This window comes from Xenopus laevis, chromosome 7L (assembly GCF_017654675.1).
Source record: "Xenopus laevis strain J_2021 chromosome 7L, Xenopus_laevis_v10.1, whole genome shotgun sequence".
Classification (NCBI taxonomy): domain Eukaryota; kingdom Metazoa; phylum Chordata; class Amphibia; order Anura; family Pipidae; genus Xenopus; species Xenopus laevis.
The window spans coordinates 106,479,691-106,505,456 of record NC_054383.1 but is presented as its reverse complement, the minus strand read 5'-3'; the positions used below and the strand labels follow the sequence as shown (position 1 = coordinate 106,505,456).

General features: G+C 39.4%; 1 protein-coding gene across 2 annotated transcripts in view; it reads right to left on the bottom strand.

Annotated features, from left to right (window-relative positions):
* The window catches only part of megf6.L (multiple EGF-like-domains 6 L homeolog), a 283,490-nt gene that overhangs the window by 8,763 nt on the left and 248,961 nt on the right, over window positions 1-25,766 (bottom strand). For both annotated transcript variants that reach the window (XM_018226155.2, XM_018226156.2), the window contains 15 exons: window positions 24,785-24,913; window positions 22,224-22,352; window positions 20,483-20,611; window positions 18,935-19,063; window positions 18,441-18,569; window positions 12,554-12,682; window positions 11,489-11,617; window positions 7,830-7,961; window positions 7,578-7,706; window positions 7,232-7,360; window positions 5,851-5,979; window positions 4,907-5,035; window positions 3,644-3,772; window positions 766-894; window positions 408-536 (listed from right to left, as the gene is read on the bottom strand). In XM_018226155.2, the coding sequence (XP_018081644.1) occupies window positions 408-536; window positions 766-894; window positions 3,644-3,772; window positions 4,907-5,035; window positions 5,851-5,979; window positions 7,232-7,360; window positions 7,578-7,706; window positions 7,830-7,961; window positions 11,489-11,617; window positions 12,554-12,682; window positions 18,441-18,569; window positions 18,935-19,063; window positions 20,483-20,611; window positions 22,224-22,352; window positions 24,785-24,913 (1,938 nt within the window). The remainder of the gene's footprint in view (window positions 1-407; window positions 537-765; window positions 895-3,643; window positions 3,773-4,906; window positions 5,036-5,850; window positions 5,980-7,231; window positions 7,361-7,577; window positions 7,707-7,829; window positions 7,962-11,488; window positions 11,618-12,553; window positions 12,683-18,440; window positions 18,570-18,934; window positions 19,064-20,482; window positions 20,612-22,223; window positions 22,353-24,784; window positions 24,914-25,766) is intronic.

The following is a 25,766-nucleotide window of genomic DNA, read 5'->3' as shown; positions in this document are numbered from 1 at the left end:
TGTATAACCTTTGGCACAAGGGGTGTCCAAAAAGTGGTTATGGAGATAAAGAGAGTCCTGTCCACAAGAGCTTACTTCTTACTATTACTGGGCTTTGGCCTGCACCCTATGTGAGACAAGCAACGAGCCTATCACCATGAGTCTCATCCCTGCAGCCAAACACAATGCATAATGTAACCAGCTCCTCATGAGAAATAGCTACATCTTATAGGTTACCCTTAACCCAGAGGTTGGAAGTTTGACGGGTATATGAAAACATTCCTTTCCATGACCCAAGCCTGATAGCAGGGAAGAAGGTATAATTTTGTTTAGTATGTGTCACCTTTGCTACAGTTTTAGCTGCCATGTCTTCCTCTTGTTGCAATGGCATTTCCTAATTTAGTGATACAAAGTACTTTTTTTTTTACCTTCTTGACAGGTTGGTCCTATAAATCCATTAAGACACATACAGCCCCCGTTCATTGAATTGCATTGGGAATTCCATGAGCAGTCACAGCTGAAGGTGCAGTTGGGGCCAAAGCGATCGATCCTGCACTCTGTAAACAAAGAAAACAGACAGAGTGATTTACGCCTTAATGCTAAATATCAGCAAGTCCGATGCAAGCCCAATATTATAAAAGTTCAGTCAGTTTGCTAAGTCAAACAAAGGCAAAGGCTTCTGAAGGAAGCAGTTTAGCAAAAGTAAATGAGCTTTTCAGAAGCAAGATTTATTGTGTCCTATTTGCAGCAGAAAAGCTGAAATCACATATTCTCTCTGTCACTCACCTAAATCACAGCTGGCACCAGATCTCCCTGGGGGACAAATACACTCTCCGGTCACAGAGTCACAAGGAGCATTTCCTTCACATTCACAAAGCCTGTTACATTTCTCTCCGTATGTCCCCTTCTCACAGCCTGAAAGAAAAGTATATGAGATTGTGCAGAAAATACCCCAAGTACATTCATTCACTGCATCATGCCCAAGTTCTGACTTCTGATCCCCGCTTGTACAGATATGGGACCCAGTATTGGGAAAACCCATTATCCAGAAAGCTCAGAATTACGAAAATAGACTCCATTTCATCCAAATAATCCAAATTTTAAAAAAGTATTCCCTTTTTTCTCTGTAATTATAAACATTACCTTGTACTTGATCCAAACTAAGATATAATTAATTCTTATTGGAAGGCTTATGCATCTTATTGGGTTTATTAAATGTTTACAAGATTTTCTAGTAGATTTAAGGTATGAAGATCCAAATTACGGAAAAATCAGTTATCCGGAAAACCCCAGGTCCCGAGCATTCTGGATAACAGGTTCCATACCTGTACTGCATTTCTAGCTAGCAACAGTCATACGTGCAGCTTAGTAGATCTGCTTTACTGCTTGGTACCGCTACCATGATAGTCTCTCATTTTACAGGTATAGGAACTGTTATCCAGAATGCTCGGGACCTGGGGGTTTTTTTTCCCGGAAAAAGGATCTTTCCTTAATTTGAAGCTTAAGTCTACTAGAAAATCATGTAAACACTAAATAAACCCAATAGGCTGGTTTTGCTTCCAATAAGGATTAATTATATCTTAGTTTGGATCAAGTACAAGCTACTGCTTTATTATTACAGAGAAAAAGGAAATCGTTTTTTCAAATGATTATTTAGATAAAAATGGAGTCTATAGGAGACGTCCTTCCAATAATTCGGAGCTTTCTGGATGACAGATCCCATACTTCCAGTATCCTAATTAATCCAAAGTGAATTTGCATGTCACAGCATTTCTGCACACTCTCCTAACCTTCTTGTGCAACACTTTGCAGGTGGATTACTTTGTTATTCATGTGTTTTAGCTATGAGCTAAACACTCAGCAAGTTACCAGACATCCTGGCATTCGAAGGATTATGAGAACATGGACATTACACCTTTATAGAGGCAAGGGTAAACCCTGCAATAGTACAGGGGGTGCTTTGTCAATGTATCTGAATGACATACACACAGCAGTTTACATTCAGGGCAATGGCAAGGTACTGTATATGTGTTGTCTGTTTGCCACTGGTGAAGGGAAAAATGGCTCCTCCTCATTGTCATTATGGTTGTGCCCATGGCTACAACATCACGATGGCGCACTGCTGCGTGACGCTTCACTGTGCAAAATCATCACACCATACTTCAGCATAACAATTCTAAACAAATAGAATCTGAAGACCCTGGTTCAATACCCAAATATAGGTCTTATTCTATAAGTTCCTGGGTCATTCTAAATGGATTGATCTTCTGTTCCTTTCTAAACTTACGGTTCCATTCTAATTATTCTGCTTGCTGCCAGCCCTGAGACTCGCTTAACCCTTCAGATACATTGTTTGAACTCTTTTTGCCTAAATTCAGCTTCTTCCTTGGTCCAGACTTTAACCCCAGCAAGGGCCACTGGGACTTGACAGCTGCTCATTTTATGGTTTACCTATCCAGAGCAATACAGGTATGGGACCTGTTGTACAAAGTAATGGGCAAATTTTTCCCGCTATGCCGAAAAATTCGCAAATTTCCCGCAAAATTCTCAAAACTCGAAATTTGACACCCACGTCAATTTTGATGCCTGCGTTAAAGTCAATGGGCGTCTGAATAGTGTTGATGCGAGCACCTTTTCCAATGCTCGTCCAAAATGTTTTGAAGCCGCCGAATTTTCAAGGGAGTTTCACCCGTGAATTGTCGCCTGCTGAATTTATTCACCTATCACTAGTTATACAGAATGCTTGATGATCAATTTAAAAAACATTTAAACAATACATAATCCCAATAGGATTATTCTGCCTCCAATAAGGATTAATTATAACTTAATTAAGATCAAGTAACAGGTACTGTTTTATTATTAAAGGGAAATAGGAAATTGTATATTAAAAATTGTAACTATTTTATTAAAATGGTGCCTATGGGAGATGACATTCAAGGAACTTTCTGGATAATGGGTTTCCTGATAACCTTTATTACATTTACTAGGTTTGTCTTCTCTCATCTTTCAACGTAACAAATTAATATAATGACAACATTTTCACACCAAGGGAGTTATTTACTAAACTTCGAATTTATTTGGTCAGGCTTTTCGGGGCAAAAACTCTAATATTTTGTGGGAAAAAAACTCACATTTTTTAAGATTTATTAAACCCCAATGCATAAAAAAAGCCCAAATATGAAAATTCACCATCTCAGACCTGTCAAGGTCCTGTATCAGTCAATGGGAGAGGCACTGATCCCAATTTGAAGATATGGTGGTCTCAGCTGAGTTTAGCCCAATGATCAGGGAAATCCGGGATTTTTGGACAAAAACCCGATAAAATTCAAGTGTGATTCAGGAGAAAAGTAAAAAAAAAATGATTATGATTCGGGTTTTTACTTAATTTTATTGAGTTTTTTTTACCGGATCCGATTAAGCTACTTTATTAATAAAAAAGACAAAATTTGGGGATGGGAGTTTGGTTGAGTCTTATTTTTATTAAAGTAATGAGATAAATTTGGATTTCAGTAAGTAACCCCGCAAATAAATGTTTTTCTAAAAATATGTTTCTGTTGTTCCATTTTCACCCATGGGCATCTCAGTTGCATTCGAAGCAATTAGCCTCTAAAGCTGAAAGCAAGAGTGTTAACGCGCTTATAACACAGTTTATTAGATAGCTGACCTTTCTCGCATTTGTCTCCATAGAAACCTGCAGGACACAGACACGTCCCAGTGACAGGGTCGCACGTTGCTCCATTTTCACAAGTGCATAATTCCCCACAGTTGTCTCCATGGAAACCAGGTGGGCAGGCTGTGAAAACAAGAGAACTTTCTACATACAGTTCAAACTAATCAAGCCCACAAGCAGTGAGCTGTAAAAGCCCTAATAAAGAGTCATGGTTTTTATGGTTTATGTTGATGAATTGGCTGTACTGTGTATGCAGAGGAGAAGTACTACTCCTGCAATCAGAGAAAACAATATGGCACCAGATGGGGGCTTTAATGTACATTTTGCTACAGGAAGGTTCAACCTTTGGTCCTTTTATGGTTGTTCAACTAGGGGGCTGCTGTGGAATGCAACAGGTCTCCCACCCACCCTAAACTCTCTGCTCACAAACAAAATAACTTGTACAACCTTTGTCATGTTAAAGGGGAACTGAACACTGCCATTTTTTTTCTTTATTGTGCATTCTCCTTAACAAATCTACCTGGGGGTGAAATTAATTAATGAATTTATTTCCTGCCTTTAATTCTTCTTTGAAAAGCCTTCTAAGGGCAGAGACACGCGCTGCTATTTCGGGAGATTAGTCACCCAGCGACAAATCGCTTCTTCTTCAGGCAACTAATGTCCCCAAACTGCCTTCCCACTGGCTAGAATGTAAATCGTCAGCAGGGTGGCACTCGGAATGCTTAATTTTCCGAAGTCGGCCGAAGTTGCCTCACAAAGAAACTTCGGGCGATATGGAAAACAAATCGCTCCGAGTGCCACCCTGCCAGTGATTTAGATTGTAGCCAGTGGGAGGCAGTTCGGGGAGATTTGTCGCCCCGAAGAAGAGGCAATTTATCACAGAGCGACTAAATCTCCCCAAATCTTATCATGTGTCCTTACCCTTAAGGTACTGGCACACATGGAGACTAGTTGCCCTTGATAAATCTCCTCTACCAGCCGGCAGGAGGAAGGTTGGGGAGATTTGCCCCCCGAAAAAGAGGCAATTTATCGCCGAGCAACTAAATCTCCCCAAATCTTAGCGTGTGCCCTTACCTTAAAGGTCCTGGCAGATGTGGAGATTAGCTGCCCTTTATAAATCTCCTCTACTGTGGGCAGCTAATCTCCTGCAAATGCTTTATCACCAGAAATAATGTCAGTGCTTCGTTTTTCCAGACACGTCAGGACTAATCTCTACTTGTGGCAGTAATATGCTGATGTGTGTGTGGGGGGGCTCACCATGTTCACATGTTGCTCCATAATATCCCTTTAAGCAGTGACAAGTGCCTGTTACAATGTCGCAAGTGCCATTGCTCTGACAAGAACACTCCATTTGGCAGCCAGCTCCATATTTACCAGCAGGGCACCCTAAATTGAGACAATATATAAATGATTAAATAGGTATACACATATCCTGTTAAACCTAGAGCAAATATTTACATTTCTTATTCTGTCCTACCCTTTCTGCCACTGAAATACAATCAACCTATTAGGAGTACTATAGAGAAGCACTTTAGAGCACTGCCTGCTAATTATATACAGTGTAGCAGCTATTAATAGTGTGGTATAGGAAACAGCTGAAGAATTTCTGACATCACTTTACATCCAGTCAAAAAAAGGGTACGTCCAACCAAAATTGTTAATTTTTTGCCTTTGAAAAATGAAATATAATTCTAAGCCACATTCCTTTTTCAGAGATTTTAAAGATATTTCTAAATTAATTTACTTTGAAAGCAGAGTCTCTGTATTGTGAGATACAGACCGAAACCGCTTTCAGTTGCTATTACATTTACTAATACATTTAAAAACATTGTGACTTGTCATTAAAGGGGACATATACCTTCTAATTTCAACTATACAACTAATTGTAAAATTGCTCAGAATGTTCTGACTTTTATTTTTCTCCTTTCATTTTTCGAATATTATCAGGCAAGCTACGAAATGTTTTTCATTATGAGAAAATTCCATTCTAGGCTGATATCTAACGTATAAGACAACAAGAGAGGAAAGTTTTATGTAAGAAGAAACCCATACATATTAACAAAACCCCAGGAAAGACTTTATATACACTGACTAGGGAAATAGGAAGTGACTATCTCAGAAGACGGTCCTTATTTCTAGGGCTTTATGTGACATTCTTGGCCTGTATTTAAAAACGAATTTAAGAGCAATATAGCACATACCTTCTTCACAGGTAGGTCCTTGCCAGCCCAGACCACAGGTACAAGAACCATTAACTGGGTTACACCTTCCACCATTCGTACAAGTACAGTGGTGTTTGCAGTCTTTCCCAAAATAATTTCTACTGCACACTGAAATGAAAATAAAAGAAATAAATGCATGTAAGCTTGGGCATAGCATCATCTGCCATGGCAAACAATAATGCTGCAATGAAGATAAACCCCACCAGTATATTTACATGACAGACTCAGTTTACAAATTGTTTAGAAACTTTTTTATTTCTTAGAGATTTGTACTATGGCTCACCAGAAAAATACTCTCACATACGCACACACCAATTACCTACTGACCAATACGTTTCCCACAGGTGTCCATCCTTTACTCACCAGCTGTCACTAAAACAAATGCTAGGCCTGCTCGCTCACATACTGTACCTACACTAGCAGTCACCCACCAGGAGCCAGGCTAGCTTATCCTTGTCCTTCCCTAGGGTTCCCAACTATTCTCCTGTCCTATGCACTCAACTCTATCTACTAAGCAGCAGATTTATCAACGGTTGAATAGTAAACTTGAATTCCAATTTTCGATTCTCAAAATTCACACATTCGAATTTTAATCGCCCTATTCGAATGTGTGAGATTTATCACACCTCGACCATGGGAACAGTCCTAATTCAAATATCTGCCACCTAAAACCTGCCAAATACACGTGCAAGTCAATGCCAGAGGTCCGTTGAGCCATTCGGAGATGTTAACAGCCTTTTCTGACATTCAAGTTTTTTTCGGGATAAAAACTCGATTCGTACAAATTGAATATGAATCTAATAAGATTCCAATTTTAGGGTCGGAACCAATTGACCGAATATTAGACATTTTTAATTTTTTCTTAAATAACCTCCCAGTTGAATTGTGAGTATATTCGAATTTAAAAAAATTTACATGAATTCGAAATCCGACCTTTGATAAATGGGCATCCCAATGTAGCCCAAAAAGGAAAAAGGTGTGCTCACCACTAAGTAGCTACTTTAGTAGCTTACGACACAAAATGTTTCAATGTCCTTAAAATATTGATAATGGGTTGAGTGCAGAGGATCTCTTGTATTTGTCGATGTAGTCCAAAAAGGGCTGATGTGACTTTCTTCAGCAATAAACCCCTCTCTGAGATGTGATTATTTTAAACATTATTGTCAACAAAACCAAGCAACAATATGGCCACTGAAGGACATGGTTTCATGGTTTCATGTAAAACTTTTCATGAGGATTCCTCTTCAGAAATAGTAGCATCTACTCAACACAAGTAAAGCATCACTAACAGGAACCTATGCCAATATAGTTTACTGAACATTAATATTAAAATAAAGTGGATATGAGAGCTGATCCTTACTATGTTCACAGTTCTGGCCAGTCCTTCCAGGGGGGCAAATACATTCTCCAGTCACATGATCACAGTTTCCTCTTGGACCACAAGGACAGACATGGGCGCATCCTTTTCCATACCTTCCATGGGGACATACTATTAAAGGGAAAAAAAATATCTTTGTTAATAGTGTTAATTTTCACTCACTTAAAGTCTCTTTTATAAGCCTTCCTAGCACTAGTCTTGCATTATAAACCTAAGGTCTACGTTTATAAACGTAAGATCTAACACTATGCACAATATGAAACACTAAGTACATTTTGCATTTATATAATATTTTGACTTTAACATGAAAACATTTTCTGAGGTTTACCAGTGCTGCAGTCAGACCCCACATAACCAGGTAGACAGTGGCACATTCCTGTTGTAGCCTCACAGTGTCCTCCATTTTTGCATGAACAGCGTTTCTCGCAGTTTGGACCGTAAAGTCCATTTGAACATCCTGTGAAACACAAAACATGATTCAGAATGTATGGTAAATCCATTCCTACATGGGGATTGCTCGTTTTTGGAGTTTTCAATGGATGGTCAGATCTATGATGTGGCCTATGACATGTACACTTACTTAGCTGACAGTTGGCTCCATGGTATCCTGGTGCACAAATACATTCCCCTGTCACTGGATGACAGTTCTGATGTTCACCTGGACACTGACAGGCTTTCTCACAATTCAGCCCATAGGTGCCTGGAATGCAAGCTGCAGAGATATAAAAATAAGGTAAAACACATTAGACAGTTGATAAAATACTTGCTTTGGTACAGGTATGGGATCCATTATACGGAAACCCATTTTCCAAAAACGGAAGGTCACATCCCATGGACTCCATTACATGCAAATAATTCAAATTTTTAACAATTATTTGCCTTTTCTCTGTAATAATAATGCAGTACCTTGTATTGGACCAAACTATGATATAATGAATCCTTATTTAAAACAAACCTATTGGGTTTTTTAATGTTCAAATTATTTTAGTCGATTTAAGGTATGATGGTCCAAATTATGAAATAATCTCATCTGGAAAACCCATGCATTGTGGATAACGGCTCCCATACCTGTACTAAATGTTATGATACTTAGCTCAAGGTTATGAAGTCAGTTCACAGAAGAATGCAAATGGCTCAATAACTATTGTCACTCTGTTAGTAAACATGCCAGCCATCAAACTAAGCAACCATGTGCTGGTAGCTAATAAAATAGCTAATAGTATTTATGTATATTTTTATTTGTATAGCGCTCCTTGAGGGCAAAGCAATGTACAGCAAAACAATAAATTAGAAGTAACAAACAAGGGATCAATAGTGACATTTTCAGGGTAATGCACAAACACAGTCCTGTGACCCTTGGCAACTTCATCAAGCTGCTTTTTAGAAGTTAGAATATTCAAAACAAACCCTGTGTTCCCTAAAAGTTATAGGGCTATGGTAAATGTTGCCAATGTTTGTTCACAACCCTACTAAGAGGAAGCCCACCTTAAAAATAATTTTTAGGATGATGTAGACATATTCTAAAGATAGCCATACCCAGGCCGACATAAGCTTTCGAATTAGACCACTCAGACAGAGTTGTTGACTTACTGTCCCATGTATGGGCCCTTACCACTAATCTAAGTGTTATTTAGCCAAAAGTTTGTCAGCAAGTTAGAAAACAAGCAAGTAAAGTAAAGAGGACCCCAATGTTATAGTTCTCTCTAGATAGTTTTACATAGCATTGCATTATGATCCAATTGTTGGGGGTTAAAAGATCGTGTCAACCCGATTTGGACAAGCACATAGGTGGTCATATCGGGCAAGATGCATTTGTTTTGATGATTTTGCAAATGATCAGACAATTACCACTTAACCTTAAATATTTACATTTTATTTCTTCCCCAACTCTTAGGTCCTGGCTTCTGTAAGCCATAAAAATCAATAAATAGGCAGTTTAGAAGCAGGTATAAAAGTGTTTTTTACATGATCCTTTTAATGAAGGCATGCTATTAATAACACAGAACAAGGCCTATGCTTTCAATATACATTCATTTAAATCCTTCATTTACACGTGTCTTTAAATGGAAATATTGTGAAAATGAAAAATTATATTTGCTTTGCTTGATCTCTGAGAAATAAGAACTTTCTATGAAAAAATGTGTACCATTGCTGAAATAAGAAAATGACTTTTCAGTACCCTTCTCTAAGAAATATGTCTCTCTTTATGCAGTTTTGTGTCAGAGTCAGTTATTCGCACAGTTAGCTCTAATACATTGTCTAGGCAAAAAGAACACACATCAAAGTATGTGACCTACTGTACTGTCAATCAAAATCTGGTTCTGACTTCTGCATGATGACAAAAATATTGCTGAGAGAGAGATAGAGAAGACTAACTTGGTTATTTCATAAACAGTACATTATTTTCAATTGATATTGAAAGTTATTAGTTATTGATATTGAAAGATATTAGAAAGTTTCTTATTTCTGTGAGACTGGAGGAATCAACATAGGAAGAGTTTTTTGTTGAAAGTTGTCAGATTATGGAGCTGCCCACCAAGAAAGAAAGTCATGAATATTTTTTTTGTGAGGCTCAAAAAAGGTCTAATATTTATCTATGAAGAAATTACACATATAAATTGCTATACACAAGTAATTGATTTAGAGAGTAATATACAGTAAGGTTCATAAATCTTTAGACAGAGATAACTTTTTTCTAATTTTGGTTCCATACATTACCACAATGAATTTTAATTGAAACAACTCGGATGCAGTTGAACTGCAGACTTTCAGCTTTAATTTAGTGGGTTGAACAAAAAGATTGCATAAAAATATGAGGAATTTAAGCCTTTTTTAAAACAATCACTTAATTTCAAGGGCTCAAAGGTAATTGGACAAATTGAAAAACTGAAAATAAAATGTTAATTTCTAATACTTGGTTGAAAACCCTTTGCTGGCAATGACAGCCTGAAGTATTGAACTCCTGGACATCACCAGATTCTGGGTTTCGTCCTTTTTAATGCTCTGCCAGGCCTTTACTGCAGTGCCTTTCAGTTGCTGTTTGTTTGTGGGCCTTTCTGTCCGAAGTTTAATCTTCAACAAGTGAAATGCAGCTCAATTGGGTTCAGATCAGGTGACTGACTTGGCCATTCAAGAATATTCCACTTCTTTGCTTTAATAAACTCTGGGGTTGCTTTGGCTCTATGTTTTGGGTCATTGCCCATCTGTATTATGAAACGCCTCCCAATCAATTTGACTGTATTTAGCTGGATTTGAGCAGACAGTGTCTCTTGACACCTCAGAATTCATTCGGCTGTATCTGTCCTGTGTCACATCATGGATAAACACTAGTGTCCCAGTGCCACTGGCAGCCATGCACCCCCAAGCCTTCTCCATACTTTTTTCTTGCCATCTTTCTGAAAGAGGTTGATCTTGGTTTCATCAGTCCAAAGAATGTTTTTCCCTAACTGTGCTGGCTTTTTTAGAAGTTTTTTTTAGCAAAGTCCAATCTAGCCTTTCTATTCTTGATGCTTATGAGTGGCTTGTACCTTGCAATGCACCCTCTGTATTTACTTTCATGCAGTCTTCTCTTTATGGTAGACTTGGATATTGATACACCTACCTCCTGGAGAGTGTTGTTCACTTGTTTGGCTGTTGTGAAGGGGTTTCTATTCACCATGGAAATGATTCTGCGATCATCCACCACTGTAGTCTTCCGTGGACGTCCAGGTCTTTTTCACCGAGTTCACCAATGCTTTCTTTCTTTCTCAGGATGTACCAAACTGTTGATTTTGCCACGCCTAATATTGTAGCAATTTCTTACATGTTGTCTGTTCACAGCAAAATCTTCCACATACAGCACCCATGCTCAAATCAACTCCAGGGCTTTTATCTGCTTCATTAATAATGAAAATAATGAAGGAATTGCCCACACCTGCCCATGAAATAGCTTTTGAGTCAATTGTCCAATTACTTTTGAGCCCCTGAAATGAAGTGATTGTGTTAAAAAAAGCTTTAGTTCCTCACATTTTTATGCAATCTTTTTGTTCAACCCACTGAATTAAAGATTTATGGACCTAACTGCAATTGCCATTGTAGCCAAGAAGAATTTTATTGACCTTTTCCTTTTAGCTGTCTCATTCTAAATCAACTTGTAGACTGATTTGTTATGGTTTGAAGTCTATGGACTTGATAGCAGAGATATTTTCCCAGTAATGTGTATTTTTCTCTGAAAATTCCATTAAAGGTAGAACAACTTACTTTGGTCACATCCATTGCCTGTAAATCCTGGTGGGCACCCACATTCTCCTGTGATGTGATTGCATGCTGTTCCATGGGGACAAGTACAAAGTTCCACACATTTCTCTCCATAAGACCCAGGGAGACAAGCTAAGAAAAAAGACCATGTTTATTACACTGTAACATTATTGCAGAGATACATCTGCCACCATAAAATAAATACCTATGGGGAAAATAACCCTTTGGAAATCCAATATCGTGGCCTTTTATGCCATAGTCTTTGTCATCATTTGTATTATTCAGATACCTATAGCCATGGAGTACAGTATTTCCTCATCGTGAATCTAAATGTTATGCTTTGGAGTCTGTTTGCCCAGTAAAATAGTATTTAAAAAATGTCACTTGGCTTAATTTACTAACGCAGGTACTAAATATTGGTGCAGTAACTCGCAGTACTTAATCACCAATTTTACTGACCATTTCATTGCCTGTCTATTGACTGACAATGAAAGAGAAAAATTGTCATTTATGATGGACGATGCACCCATTATTTTGCAATTTACGAATTGCCCTGCAGATTTGCTGCTGGGTACAGAAGAGGTCTGTGTCTCTTCCAAAGAATAATAAATAGCACTGATTGTGTTCATCTTTGCTATATTTGTGAGGGCTGGGAGAGGGGAAGCATATAAGTGTCCCCCCCTCCTGTTCCCTAACTTGCATGCCATTCAGAAATCTGGTGCTATTTGGAGTGCTCAAGGCAGCCTGTCCTTTCCACCTGTCCCTTATTAACACAATGCTTCTGAACACAGGCCACAAAGAACTCAGAGATCCGCAGAAATTCATATATAAGTGCAGGGTACAAAGTACGAAAAACATTGCACCTTTTTTTTGCACTTTGCACTCTGCCCTTAGTAAATGACCGATGTTATCTTCTCACAGCTGCAAAAAGGTCCCTATGTATCATTCAGTATTTGTCCTGTAGACATAGCTGGACCTAAAGGGGACTCCCAGCACCACAATATTGAATACTTTGGGTGCTGCCAACAGCTCTTTTAAATACTGAAGCATAGACGGAGCACAGCTTACGCTTATCGCAGTGTTTTCCTCTCCATCCAGCTGGGCAATCACACATGCCTGTAATATGGTTACAGGAAACTCCATGGCGGCAGTTGCACCTCTCTGCACATTTCACTCCAAATGTTCCAGCAGGACATGCTAGTGCATGAAAGGGAAAACACAAATTAGTTTCTCACCTTCTCTGACATAGTCTAATATTCCTCCTGCAGATGACATGTTTTATATATTCAGCACAGTGTCTTCTGTCCTTATTTACATTTTTCACTTTAAAGTTTCAAAATATAGGCTTAAAAAGATTGTGTATGTATAAGGGATCATGTCATGATTTTTATTATATGTTTACACTGCAAATAATTACACTACAATATAAAATTTAATTCCTGAACCAGCAAGTGTGTATTTTTTTTAGTTGTAATATTGGTGTAGGCGCCATCTCATCTCATCTCATCCTCATTTTGCCTGGTCATGTGCTTTCAGAAAGAGCCAGCACTTTAGGATGGAACTGCTTTCTGGCAGGCTGTTCTATCTCCTACTCAATGTAACTGAATGTGTCGCAGTGGGACCTGGATTTTACTATTGAGTGCTGTTCTTAGATCTACCAGGCAGCTGTTATCTTTTTTCTACCTGTACAGCTTACAAGTTCAAACCGGAATAGTGGAAAGTATAACCAAACAGAGCATGCATAGTTCTTTCCAGTGAAATGGTTTGCCAGTAATGATTGTGTCTGCACACCCTGTACGAATAGCTTAAGGGCTTTAACACACTGGCAGATTCGGGGATATTTAGTCGCCTGGCGACTTATCGCCTCTTCTTCGGAGCAACAATCTCCCTAAACTGCCTTCCCCCTGCTAAAATGAAAAAACGCCGGCGGCAATGCACTTGTGACACTTCCATTGCTGAAGTCTCCCAAAGTTGACTCAATGAGTCGAATTTCCGCGAGTGCATTTCCACAGGCGATTTTTTATTTTAGCCGGTGGAAGGCAGGGGGAAAGCAGTTCAGGGAGATTGTCGCCCCGAAGAAGAGGCGATTAGTCGCCAGTCGACTAAATCTCCCTGAATCTGCCCGTGTGCTAAAGCCCTTCGAGTTATATCTGGGATAAATGCTTATTCGCTTCTCTGCATACTTCCGGAGCTACTGCATAGTGTCTGCTACAGCAGTAATCACAGATTCAGGTTAAAAAGAATACATCTATGGGCTGCAAAGGTTTTGGATCAGCTTGCACAATGCTACATTCCACTATGTGTTTTTGAAAAGTAATAAAGATTACTTCCCAGCAATTATAGACCAAGTTGTAAATCCTAAGCCTTTCAGGCCCAATAACGGCCTCTGTTTCCGATCTGAGGCAGACATTTCTGGCACCGAAGGTGCTACATGTCAAAAGAAGAAATCCAATAGAAACATGAGAGCCAAATCACACAGTTGAGAGACAAACTAAAACTTGGAAAAGCCTGGGGCAATGATAAGACTTTGACTGCATGATAAAAAGATTAGCATAAACACCATGTCATGAAGAGTTTATAGACTGTGTCTGAAAGCAGCGAGCTGCCGCCAGATTAATTAAGGGGTACAGTAGTACATTGTGTCCATTAGAACTGTAACGTTTGGCTGCTGAGCCAACACATTCCAAATGTTCTGATTATTCCTATTCAGCAATATGATTGCAATAAAACAAAAGCAAAAACTAGCAGAATTAAATACTTAGAGGCACAATTATCAAGGGTTCGAATTTATGTGAGTTTTATTTAGCTCAAATGAATTTGATTGTACAGGTATGGGATCCGGAAACCTGTTATCCAAATCCAGGTTTCCCATAGACTTCATTATAATTAAATAATCCTCATTTCAAAAATGATTTCCTTTTTCTGTGTAATAATAAAACAATAGCTTGTAATAAGATATAATTAATCCTCATTGGAAGCAAAACCAGACTATTTATTGTTTACATGATTTTCTAGTAGACTTAATGTATGAAGATCCAAATTACAGAAAGATCCATTATCTGGAAAACCCCAGGTCCCGACCATAATAGGTCTCGATAATAGGTCCCATACCTGTACTCGAAATTTGAATATTCAAGTATTTGTTAACTCGGACGAATTTTACCAACTGGAAAACTCAAATCGAATTCGACCAAACTTGATTTGAGTTTATTCAAATGTCAGGAAGGCTACAAGCATCACCAAATTGATCCCTGGACCTCTCCCACTGACTTAAGGTGGCCATACACGGATAGATCCGCTCGTTTGGCGATGTCGCCAAACGAGCGGATCTCCCTCCGATATGCCCACCTTGAGGTGGGCAATATCGGGCTGATCCGATCGTGGGCCCTAGGGCCCAACGATCGGATCCTAGCGTTCGCCAAACGGGCGGTCGGATCGCGGGACCGCATCAACGAACAGATGCGGCCGCGATCCGACGGGATTTTTAACCCCATCCGATCGAGATCTGGCCGACTTTCGGCCAGATCTCGATCGGGGAAGCCCGTCGGGGGCCCCCATACACGGGCCAATAAGCTGCCGACTTGGTCTGTCGGCAGCTTTTATCGGCCCGTGTATGGCCACCTTTATACACTAATTCGGCAGGTTTTAGGTAGTCAAATTCGAATTCTGAAAGTGCCAGAGTATTATAAATCTCGAAAATCTAATTCTAATTTGAAAACTTAAAAACTTGAATCGAGAGTTTGGATAATTCCCTAGTCGAATGACAGTTTTGACCATAAAAAAACTTGACCCTTAATAAATCTGCCCCTTAATGTGCACCCTTTTGCCTAGAAGATGTATTAGAGCTCACCAGAAATCATGGGGCAAATTCACTAAGGCGCGAAGCGCCGAACGCTAGCGTTAATTCGCTAGCGTTTGGCATTTTCGCTACTGTGCAAATTCACTAACGAACGCTGGCGTAGTTTTGCTAGTGTTACTTCGCAACCTTACGCCAGACGAATCTTCGCTAGCAACGAAACTACGCAAATTCACTAACTTGCGCAGTGTAGTAAACGCTACCTTTTACGCTAGACTTCCTTCGCCACCTCAGACCTGGCGAAGCGCAATAGAGTAGATAGGGATTGTTTCGAAAAAAGTCAAAAATTTTTCTAAGTCCCAAAAAACGCTGGCGTGTTTTCTACATGATGGCTGATAGGCTGAAAAAGATCCCCTTCCTCCCCCCTACATTTCCTGACTCATGGCAACTTACCTAGACAGTGGGCACATGTGTAGGGCAAAATAAAAATTTTATTTGCAGATTTGAAGGTTTTCTAGGCATTTGTAGTGCAGATACGTGTTCCTCCATTGAAATTTGAATTTCGCGCCGTATGCAAATTAGCCTTCGCTAGCGCAACTTCGCTTTATATAGCGAAACAATGCTAGCGCAACTCCGCAACCTTACACTACCCCTGTGCGCAACTTCGGATTTTAGTGAATTTGCGAAGCGCTGGCGAAACTACGCCTGGCGAAGTTGCGCCTGGCGCAACTTCGCATCTTAGTGAATTTGCCCCCATGTCTCTCTACATGCAGAATTTGTGCAAAAGGCAGGTATTTTGTTAGGTTTTGTTTGTACTGGAATCAGTTATTTGAGTGAGCTCTAATTCATCTGCTAGGAAAGGAAGCCCCCATTATGAGTTATATTGGTTCTAACTGTCAATCACTATCTGACAACCAACTGCTGCATGAAGACAGAATGAAGAGAAAGAGCTGAGAGAGGGATAGTGAATATAAACCTGATTATGTCAGAAACAATGCATATATTCTTAAATTAATTGTATTTATAGAGTTTCTTATTTCAGTATGATGAAGCTGATATTAATTTTCCATGTTTGTGATAGTTCCCCTTTAAAGATTTAATAATGAATAAAGTAATAACAATGATATGCCTTCTGGCAGTTCATCCTTATAACCCTCAGGAATCTGCCTCTCTCTAAACAGGCTTTGAAATACTAAGACAGAGCTGAAGATAATTTACTAAGCAACAGTATGCCAAAATGTTACTTTTAAGTGATTATCTTATTGTGTATCTCCTATGCTTTTATCTCCTATGCTTTAAAAGCTCAGTGCCATCAGTTCATAAGCAGAAGTTAAAATGATTAGCAGTCACAGTAGGCTCATTTTAGTCTTTGTCCCAAACTCTCAGAATCAACTCAGTACAACTGCCAGCTGGCAAATGATGGAGGTACAAGTTGCTTGCCAGAGTTTTGGAAACCTGATACAAACATCGACTGCATCTTTCCAAAACTGAGATGTCTAATTGGCTTTTATGAATTTTATTATAAGCAGGAAAGAGATTCAATAAACAGAACATGCACCAAGGAAAAAATCCAAACGAGATAATAATACCATTAAGCACTTAACATTCTTTATATGCAGTGCTGTGTAGTCTGAGATTCAGGAAGCAGGATTCAAAAATAATGTTTAGGAGAAACATTAGGAATGAGGGTGGCACTAGTGAAAAGCACATCGTTAAATAGGTGATGGTGGTAAAAGGGTAATGGGTGAATATATTTGCTAGGCACCGATTTGCCACCTGCAATTTTTTTGTGAAACTGCTGCAAAAATTTGCTACAACAAAAAAAAATTTGTGTGCAAAAAAATTGTCGTGCGTAAAAGGTTTTTTGGTGCCCATTGACATGCATTTGGACAAAAAACGCGCGCGTACAAAAATTGTCGCGCACATAAAACTTAGAAAATTATTTTGACGGCCATTGACTTTAATGCATTTGGACATAAAAGTTGCACATGTAAAAATTGTCAAACGTCAAAATTATTTTGACGCCCCTCGACTTAAATGTGTTTTGCGAATTTTTAACTAATTTTTTCGGAGTTTTGAATGAAATTTGAGCAACACGGCAAATGAAGGGGTGAAAAAACAGGGAGGCAGAGATACATTAGGCACAGTTCCTGAAGAGACAATAGTGTTTAGGAGAGGAATGTACATATTTATATGGTTTTATATGGTTTTTCATGGACAGAATTCTCTGGAATGGACAGAAGTCAGCTCTAGAAAAATCTTAAAGGAGAAGGAAAGGTAAAAACTAAGTAAGCCTTATCAGAAAGGTCTATATAAATATACCAGTAAACCCACAAAGTAATGTTGCTCTGAGTCCCCTGTCAAAAGAAACACTGCATTTCTTTCCTTCTATTGTGTACACATGGGCTTCAGACTTCCTGCCTTCAGCTTAAACCTCATTGCCCTGGGCAAGAGCATGCTCAGTTTGTTCCTCTTCCCCCCCCTTCTCTACTGTAATATCTGAGCCCAGAGCAGGGAGAGACTCAGGCAGGAAGTGATGTCACACCACATTAATACTGCAGCTCCTATCCTAAACAAACAGAGAGTTTCTTGAGCTTTTTACTCAGGTATGGTAAAACATTCTACAGAATAAATATAGCATTCTAGCTTGCACTATTGCAGCTAATCTATTGGCAATAAAATGTCTCCGTAGCTTTCCTTCTCCTTTAAGCTATGATCAAAAGTGATACTGCAGGAAAACACAACTGGACTCTAATTCTGGTTGTTTAACTCATCAATACATCAAATGGATCTGTAGCCAGTTTGGCACATGCCTACAGGAAATGTAAGCCCAATGCCTTAGACGGATGATTTGTGGGTATCCTCAAGCCAATAATCAGACGTGTTTCAATGCTAGGAGATATTACAACTGCTGATCTCAAGAGAATGCATAACCATATATAGTATAAACCCTGCAGTGCATTGCCGAAAGTGATGCCATTCACATTCACACTTTTGCAGGCAACATTTCTTACAGTTGATTCTGGGAAAGTATGTTGTATTGTGGGTAAAAAATATGGCAATTTGTGTTTGTTTTAGCACTGGCATTAGTAAATGAGTTCAAGAGTTTGGCTAGAAAGCTTTTAGACATCATCATCTCTTCTCCACACATTCTCTTACCTGTTTGACATAAGTCCCCAGTCCAGCCTCCATGGCACATGCAACGTCCTGTCTCTCGCTCACAAACTCCTCCATTTTGGCAACTGCAGTTCTGTAGGCAGCCATCCCCATATGTTCCCGGAGTACATTCTGGAAGAATATAGCAATCTGTTTACTACAAAAGATTTATCTGGTCTAGATTTTTCCGCCCACTTTGAATTCTATGATGACACCTTCACTTTACTTGGGCCAGAGTATATTTTGGCAAAAAAAGGGTCAGTAATGAGATATAAATTCAATATTAAATTACTTAAGCCCTGTTAATTTAACACTGTCATTTCCAAATCTACATAACATCACACCATACACTGACAGCATTACCCTCAACTGGATCTTCTATTGCTTTATAGAGTTGAAAAGCCCCTTAGCATCGATGGTGGTTTCTCCATCTTCTATGTCATCATCCATTGTATCGACTCCTATGTCATATTACAATACCAGTGAGTAAACCTTACCTATCTCACAAGCCAATCCTGTCCAGCCTTTCTGGCAACTGCACCGACCAGAGACATGGTCACATTTTCCTCCATTTCTGCAGATACACTGCTGGAGGCAACTGAACCCATAAAAGCCATCAGCACAAGCTGCAAAACAAATAAAGACTTTTTATAGTATTCATCAAGGAAACCCAATGTACTTTAGTCAAGAATATTAATTTACTGTTGGAGTTGAGGTTGAAAACTGACATTTCTATAGAAATGTTGTGGAGCACTTTTATTACCTGGAGCCCCAGAGCAGATCCTCTCTAACCCCTGGGATGGGGAAGAGAGGGAGAACATTTACTGAGACCCAGTGTCTTTTAATGGATATTTTTAAAGAATTTGCTTCCCTATTTTATTTTTAATGATCCCAATTCCCAAACATAATGGTGATGGGCGAATAAATCCGCCTGGCGTGAATTCGCAATGAATTTTTGTGTTTCAAAAAATTTTGGACGCACATCTGAAACCGCCGCATGTCAACACTATTCGGACGCCCATTGACTTTAACACCGGAGTCAAAATTGACGCGGGCGTCAATTTTTGCAAATTTTTTGCAATTTGGAAATTTTTCGGTGAAGCAAAACGGGAGAAATTCGCCCATCACTAAGGGGCAGATTTATCGAGGGTCGCAGTGAAATCGAGGGAATTTTCTAAGTTAAAAAATTCAAAATTCAAAGTAATTTTTGGATACTTCGACCATCGAATAGGCTACGACTACGACTTTGACTTCAACCTTCGATTCGAAGTAAAATCGTTCGACTCTTCCACCATTCAATAATTGAAGTACCATCTCTTTAAAAAAACTTCGACTTCAATACTTTGCCAAATTAAACCTGCGGAAGTGCTATGTTAGCCTATGGGGACCTTCCAGAGCATATTTCTAAGTATCGTCCAATCGTCCGATAAAATCGTTCGAATCGTACGATTCGAAGTCGATTGGAATACCGATCATGCGATCGTGCTACGATCGGAATACCATCATACGGTGCAAAAAATCATACAAAATCGACTTCGAATTTCGTAGTATTCGATTCGATGGTCGAATTTCGAAGTATTTTCCACTTCACTTGATAAATCTGCCCCTAACTGTAAGTAAGGCTTAATTTTTAACATCTGTAGTGATGCATTTAAAAATAGAATACTGATATCCCCTATGAATTAGATGCAACTATTACCTTTGTATTAAGCTTCCATTATATTTTGTGTATTTATAGAAAACAATCGAATGCTTCTTCCTTCAGGGTAATTCTAGCAGGAGAGCATGTTCCCCGGGTGGAATGAAAGAAAATGTGCTATTGACATAGCATGTAGCCAAAAGATAACTGGGTTTTGGATCAATATTGTGCTTCTTAGTTCACTGTACATGTTTTTTTTTCATTTTGAAAATCTCCTCTGAAGAGTAAAACCAAGCCAGTGGTCAATATTCTGTCATCTATATGCACAGTGTTCCATAAAAGTGTCAGTTTTTAACCCAGCAGGGAATGTTCAAGCAAAAGAAGAGAATCTTTCTTCCTATTTTACCTTGCCGGCAGGTGATTCCTGTCCAACCAGGGCTGCACACGCACTCCCCACTGATATGGTTGCATGAGGCTCCATTAAAGCAGTTACAAGTTTCCTCGCAGTTATTTCCATATCTGTTCTCTTGACATTCTGGGCAGATTTTAGAAAATACAAAGTTGAACAATAGGTACAATATTAGTGCACAGCACAGGGGACACACAACAACAACTCAACTCAATCAATGCAATGTTTTGTTTTTATATTGGATATTTTGTGATGTTGGCTATAATTGATTAACACATGGTGTGGGTTATTCCCCCAGCAAAAAATCAATGCTAATTTTCTGTGCCAATGGCCCATACTAAAGGGAAAGGCATCTGTGCAATGGATTAGTTTATGAGGTGTTATTGGTGTAGGATTATTTTTTATAAACCAGTAATAAGTAACGATCCTGCTGCTAATTTGTTTTTGTTCATCTCCCATTTCCAGTTTGCTCGGCTAATGATTGCTGTCACTACAGAAACGTAAAGGGGTAGTTCATCTAACATTTAGGGGGGTTGTTAACTAAATCCAATTTTATCTCATTTGTTTAAAAAAAAAAAAAAAAAAAAAAAAGCTTGACCGAACTCCCATACACTGTTTCACTTCGCTTATCATTAAAATAATAAAAAATCGTATCAGGAAAAAAATCGATAAAAACGAGTGAAAACCCTTTTCTCTTGGATCACTTGATTTTTTTGGGTCATTGTCCAGATACCCCAATTTTTTGGGATTATCGGGCTAAACCCAGCGCAAACCAAAATATCTTCAAATTGGGACAGGGACAACTGCCACTGACTTATACATGACCTCGACAGATTTGAGATGGTGGATTTTCAGATTCAGGCTTTCAGCATCAGGGTATAAGAAAACTCGAAAAATTCTAGTTTTTGCCCCAAAAAGCACATGCTTATTATTATGGAGACAGTGGGGCTCATTTATAAACAAAGGTGTGGAACTTCTCTTTTTGCTGTAGTAGAATTTGAAAGAAAACCCCTGTATAATAAACTGTCACAAAGCCTACTCTTCTGGTCAGGGCATGCAATATAAAAAGCAACAACAGGAGCTTATATGCTTTTAAATGATCCCACAAAGGCAATAAAAAGTAGGAAAATTTTTTTTAAAGCTACATTGAAAGGATTAACATTCCCATTTGTACAGCTTGATTTATCTAGACCAGTGATCCCCAACCAGAGACTCAGGAGCAACATGTTGCTCACCAATCCCCATGGATGTTGTTCCCAGCCGATATTTTAATTTCTGGCTTGGAGGCAATTTTTGGTTGCATAAAAGCCAGGTGTTCTGCCAAATATAGCCTCCTCTAGACTTTCAGTTTGCATAGGGGCTACTGAGTAGCCAATCATAGTGCTTATTTGGTACCCCCAGAAACATTTTCCATGTGTTGCTCCTCAACTCGCTTAACATTTGAATGTGGCGCATGCGTAAAAAAGGTTGGGGACACATGTACTGCATAGTTGCACACAGTGGTTTCCTTAGAGCAGCCTTAGAAGAATGAATGAGTGTATTAATACAGTTAACATGTGAAATAGAATGGCTACAATATACATTGCAGGTTGAGTGGGATAGAACAGTTGAATGCACACAATAAAATGCAATGATGCAAGATAATCAATTTAGGATAGAATGACCTGAATGGGTAAAATAGATAAGAGTAACCCCCCCCCCCAGTTTAGCTATCATAAACTGAATATTAGTTACTTACTTTGGCTGCATGTAGTGCCAGTCCAACCAGCAAGACAAGTGCATGATCCTGACTCATGATCACAGGGGGCACCGTTGGAACACCGGCAGTGGTTTGCACAGTCTGTGCCATAGAAGCCATCAGGGCATGCTGGAGAAATGTGAAAACATACTGAATATAATCTATTTCACCATTAAATATAGAAGCACAAGAACGGCATAGGACAGTAGTACATGATGATTATGATTTAGTCGAAGCAACTAGATATTTTAAAAGGAACATTTTGTTTCAGATACGGAGATCCACACATTAGTCCTAGGATTAGTCCTAGAATTAGAAGACTTTCAAATGGTTTTGGAGATTGTTGTTTAACAAGAGACTGAATGGAGAAATGCAATATAAATGCTGAGTGCAGTAACAGGTGCTGTATTTCCATTACAATGCAGTTTATCTGACTTGCCACACTCATTCATTTTCCCAGTATTCCCCATTGAAACATAGGCGCTGTCAAACACTTCAACATAAAGCAAATGATTTGTTTACTTTTACTTGCGCTGAGTATGACATGTATCTGGGCATGTTCCCTTTCACATAACATGGCCTTAGGCTGTATGGAAGGCAGCCAAGAGAATTTCTAAGCATTTAATGGCTATTTCCTCTATGTAACTAATTCCCCCCATGTCTGTCTTACAGCCCAAGGCAATAGCTGAGACATAGGGTCTCGTTTCTATGGCATAAACATTCTACTGAGGGATTTGCCATTCCATTGGTTACAACTTAGATCAAGATATTCTTTGGAATGTCAACAGGGAATTCATATACCTTAACTTACTGCTCAAAAGGCTGCATTTTTTTAACCACTTTTTCATAAATATACTATTTACATAGTATGGTACAGGAAGTAATTTTAGGTATTTTTAAATCCTCAGCATAACATCCTTAGTGATTTCATTCTTCCCTCTAATGTCGAAAACATATCTTCTACACACATACTGTAAATATATCATAAATGAAAATGCAATACAGGTATGAGATCTGTTGTCCGGAAAGCCGTCATCTAGAAAGCTCAGAATTACGGAAAGGCCATCTCCCATACACTACATTTTATCCAAATAATCCAAATTTTTTCTCTGTAACAATAAAACAGTATAACTTGTACTTGATCCAAACGAAGATAAAATTCATTCTTATTGGAAGCAAAATCAATCAGCCTGTTGGGTTTATTTAATGCTCACATGATTTTCTAGTAGACTTAAGGTATGAAGATCCAAATTATGGAAAGATCTATTATCCAGAAAACCCTAGGTCCCGAGCATTCTGGATAATAGGTCCCATACCTGTATGGGATTCATTATCCACTAACATTATTGAGAAAGCTCCATCTCAAAAAGGCCATCTCCCATAGACCCAATTTTAATCATAATTCATTTTAATTATTGATCATAGTTCATTTTAATTTCCTTTTTTTCTCTGTAGCAATGGGTAGTACCTTGCAGGATATAATCATATATTCTTATTGGAGGCAAAACAATTTAATTGGGTTTGATTCATGTTTAAATTTTAGTAGACATGGGGGCAAATTCACTAAAGACGAATTATCACCTTAAAAGGCTTTGCCACACTTCAAGCCACTTTGTCAGCTGTTAATTCTCTGGCACCACGCTAATTCACTAATATGCAAAGTTGCGTCTGTGCAGCCGAATGCTGGATAAGTTTCACTACGTATGTGTATAGTAAACGGATCCGCACACACTCTGATTAATGCAGTTGGGGATTATCCCCTTTTATTTAGCCACCAAACATCAACGTTTTGGGGGGGGGGGGAAACACCCACCCTTCATCCCCCCGAAATGTTGATGTTTGGTGGCTAAATAAAAGGGGATAATCCCCAACTGCATTAATCAGAGTGTGTGCGGATCCGTTTTCTATACACATACGTTGCTAAGGGACCCGGACGGGTCAATGGAAGAAACGCACCACCAGTTGCAGGATTGGTGAACTACAGGTGTAGAAATTACAAGTTTCACTACCATAAATTCGTCAGTGCAAGCATTTCATAGCGAACTTTCACTGACCTTCATTCCTGCCTAGCAAAACTTTGTTAATACTCGTACGCTCAGGTCAATTTGAACAGGCGAGGTTTTGTCTTTTTAACTTTTTGGCATACAGGATATGATGTCACTGACATGAGATTGAGGAGGATGTAGCTTCATCTTATCAGTTTGTCAGGTCTAAACTGGTAAAGGAAACTCTGGAGAAAAGGGTTAACGATATGGAAAATTCGCACTTTAGTGAATTTGCGGAGTAACAATAGTTCACTTGAGCGAAAATTCCGCCGGCTAAAGGGCACAAAACATTGTTAGCGATGTAATCTTTCTCTAGCGAATTGTCCTCTATGTCTGTAAATTGGCAATCTCCCTGCGGATTGGATTTCTGGCAAACTTTCGCTAGGGGCGGCCAGTTCGCCCTTTAGTAAATCTGGTATGGAGATCCAAATTACTGAAAGATCCTTTATCCCAGATCCCAAGCATCTGGATAACAGGTTCTATAGTTGTATTAGCTGCAGATGAATGATTACTTACGTAGCTCACAGAATGTTCCTCTCCACCCTGCTGCGCAAGTGCAAGCCCCACTCACATGGTCACAAACGGCACCATTATCACACTGACATGGGTGCCTGCAATCTGAACCGTACCAGCCCTCGGCACATTCTATGACAAAAGATACAAATATTGTCAGACTGAATTGTATAAATATGCAGGAAAGTGACATCAAATTATTCTATAGGCTATTTGCGTCATTTGCTGTTCTGCTTAATATGCACTAATGAATACTTGCCTGGAAATACAACAGAATACTAGATAAAGAAGGCTGCAATTATTTAGATGGATGCCCATGAGACCTATTGTTTTTAGGGCTAGGTGTTGCTGACTGCCAGCGAGATGGGAGTGGATCCACTCAGGAGTAAAGGTGGCCATACACGGGCCGATAAAAGCTGCCGACAGACCGTGTCGGCAGCTTATTGGCCCGTGTATGGGGGCCCCCGACGGGCTTCCCCGATCGAGATCTGGCCGAAAGTCGGCCAGATCTCGATCGGATGGGATTAAAAATCCCGTCGGATCGCGGCCGCATCTGTTCGTTGATGCGGTCCCGCGATCCGACCGCCCGTTTGGTGAACGCTAGGATCCGATCGTTGGGCCCTAGGGCCCACGATCGGATCAGCCCGATAATGCCCACCTCAAGGTGGGCATATCGGAGGGAGATCCGCTCGTTTGGCGACATCGCCAAACGAGCGGATCTATCCGTGTATGGCCACCTTAAGTCACAATCTAATCCTGCAGGTTTTCAGCTCACCCTCCCAGCAGTGTCCCAGCTTCCAGCTGCCCTCCCACCAAAGTTCCCCAGGCTCATCCACCAGCCCCACTATAGCTGGCCATGAATACAGTTTATTCCTGATGCAGCACACCAACCTTAGTATAGCATTTGCATTTATAGGACCCACAAGGACACCCGTAATTCACACAGGGCAAGGATAGTATGGTGTTATCAATATACCAGTTTACA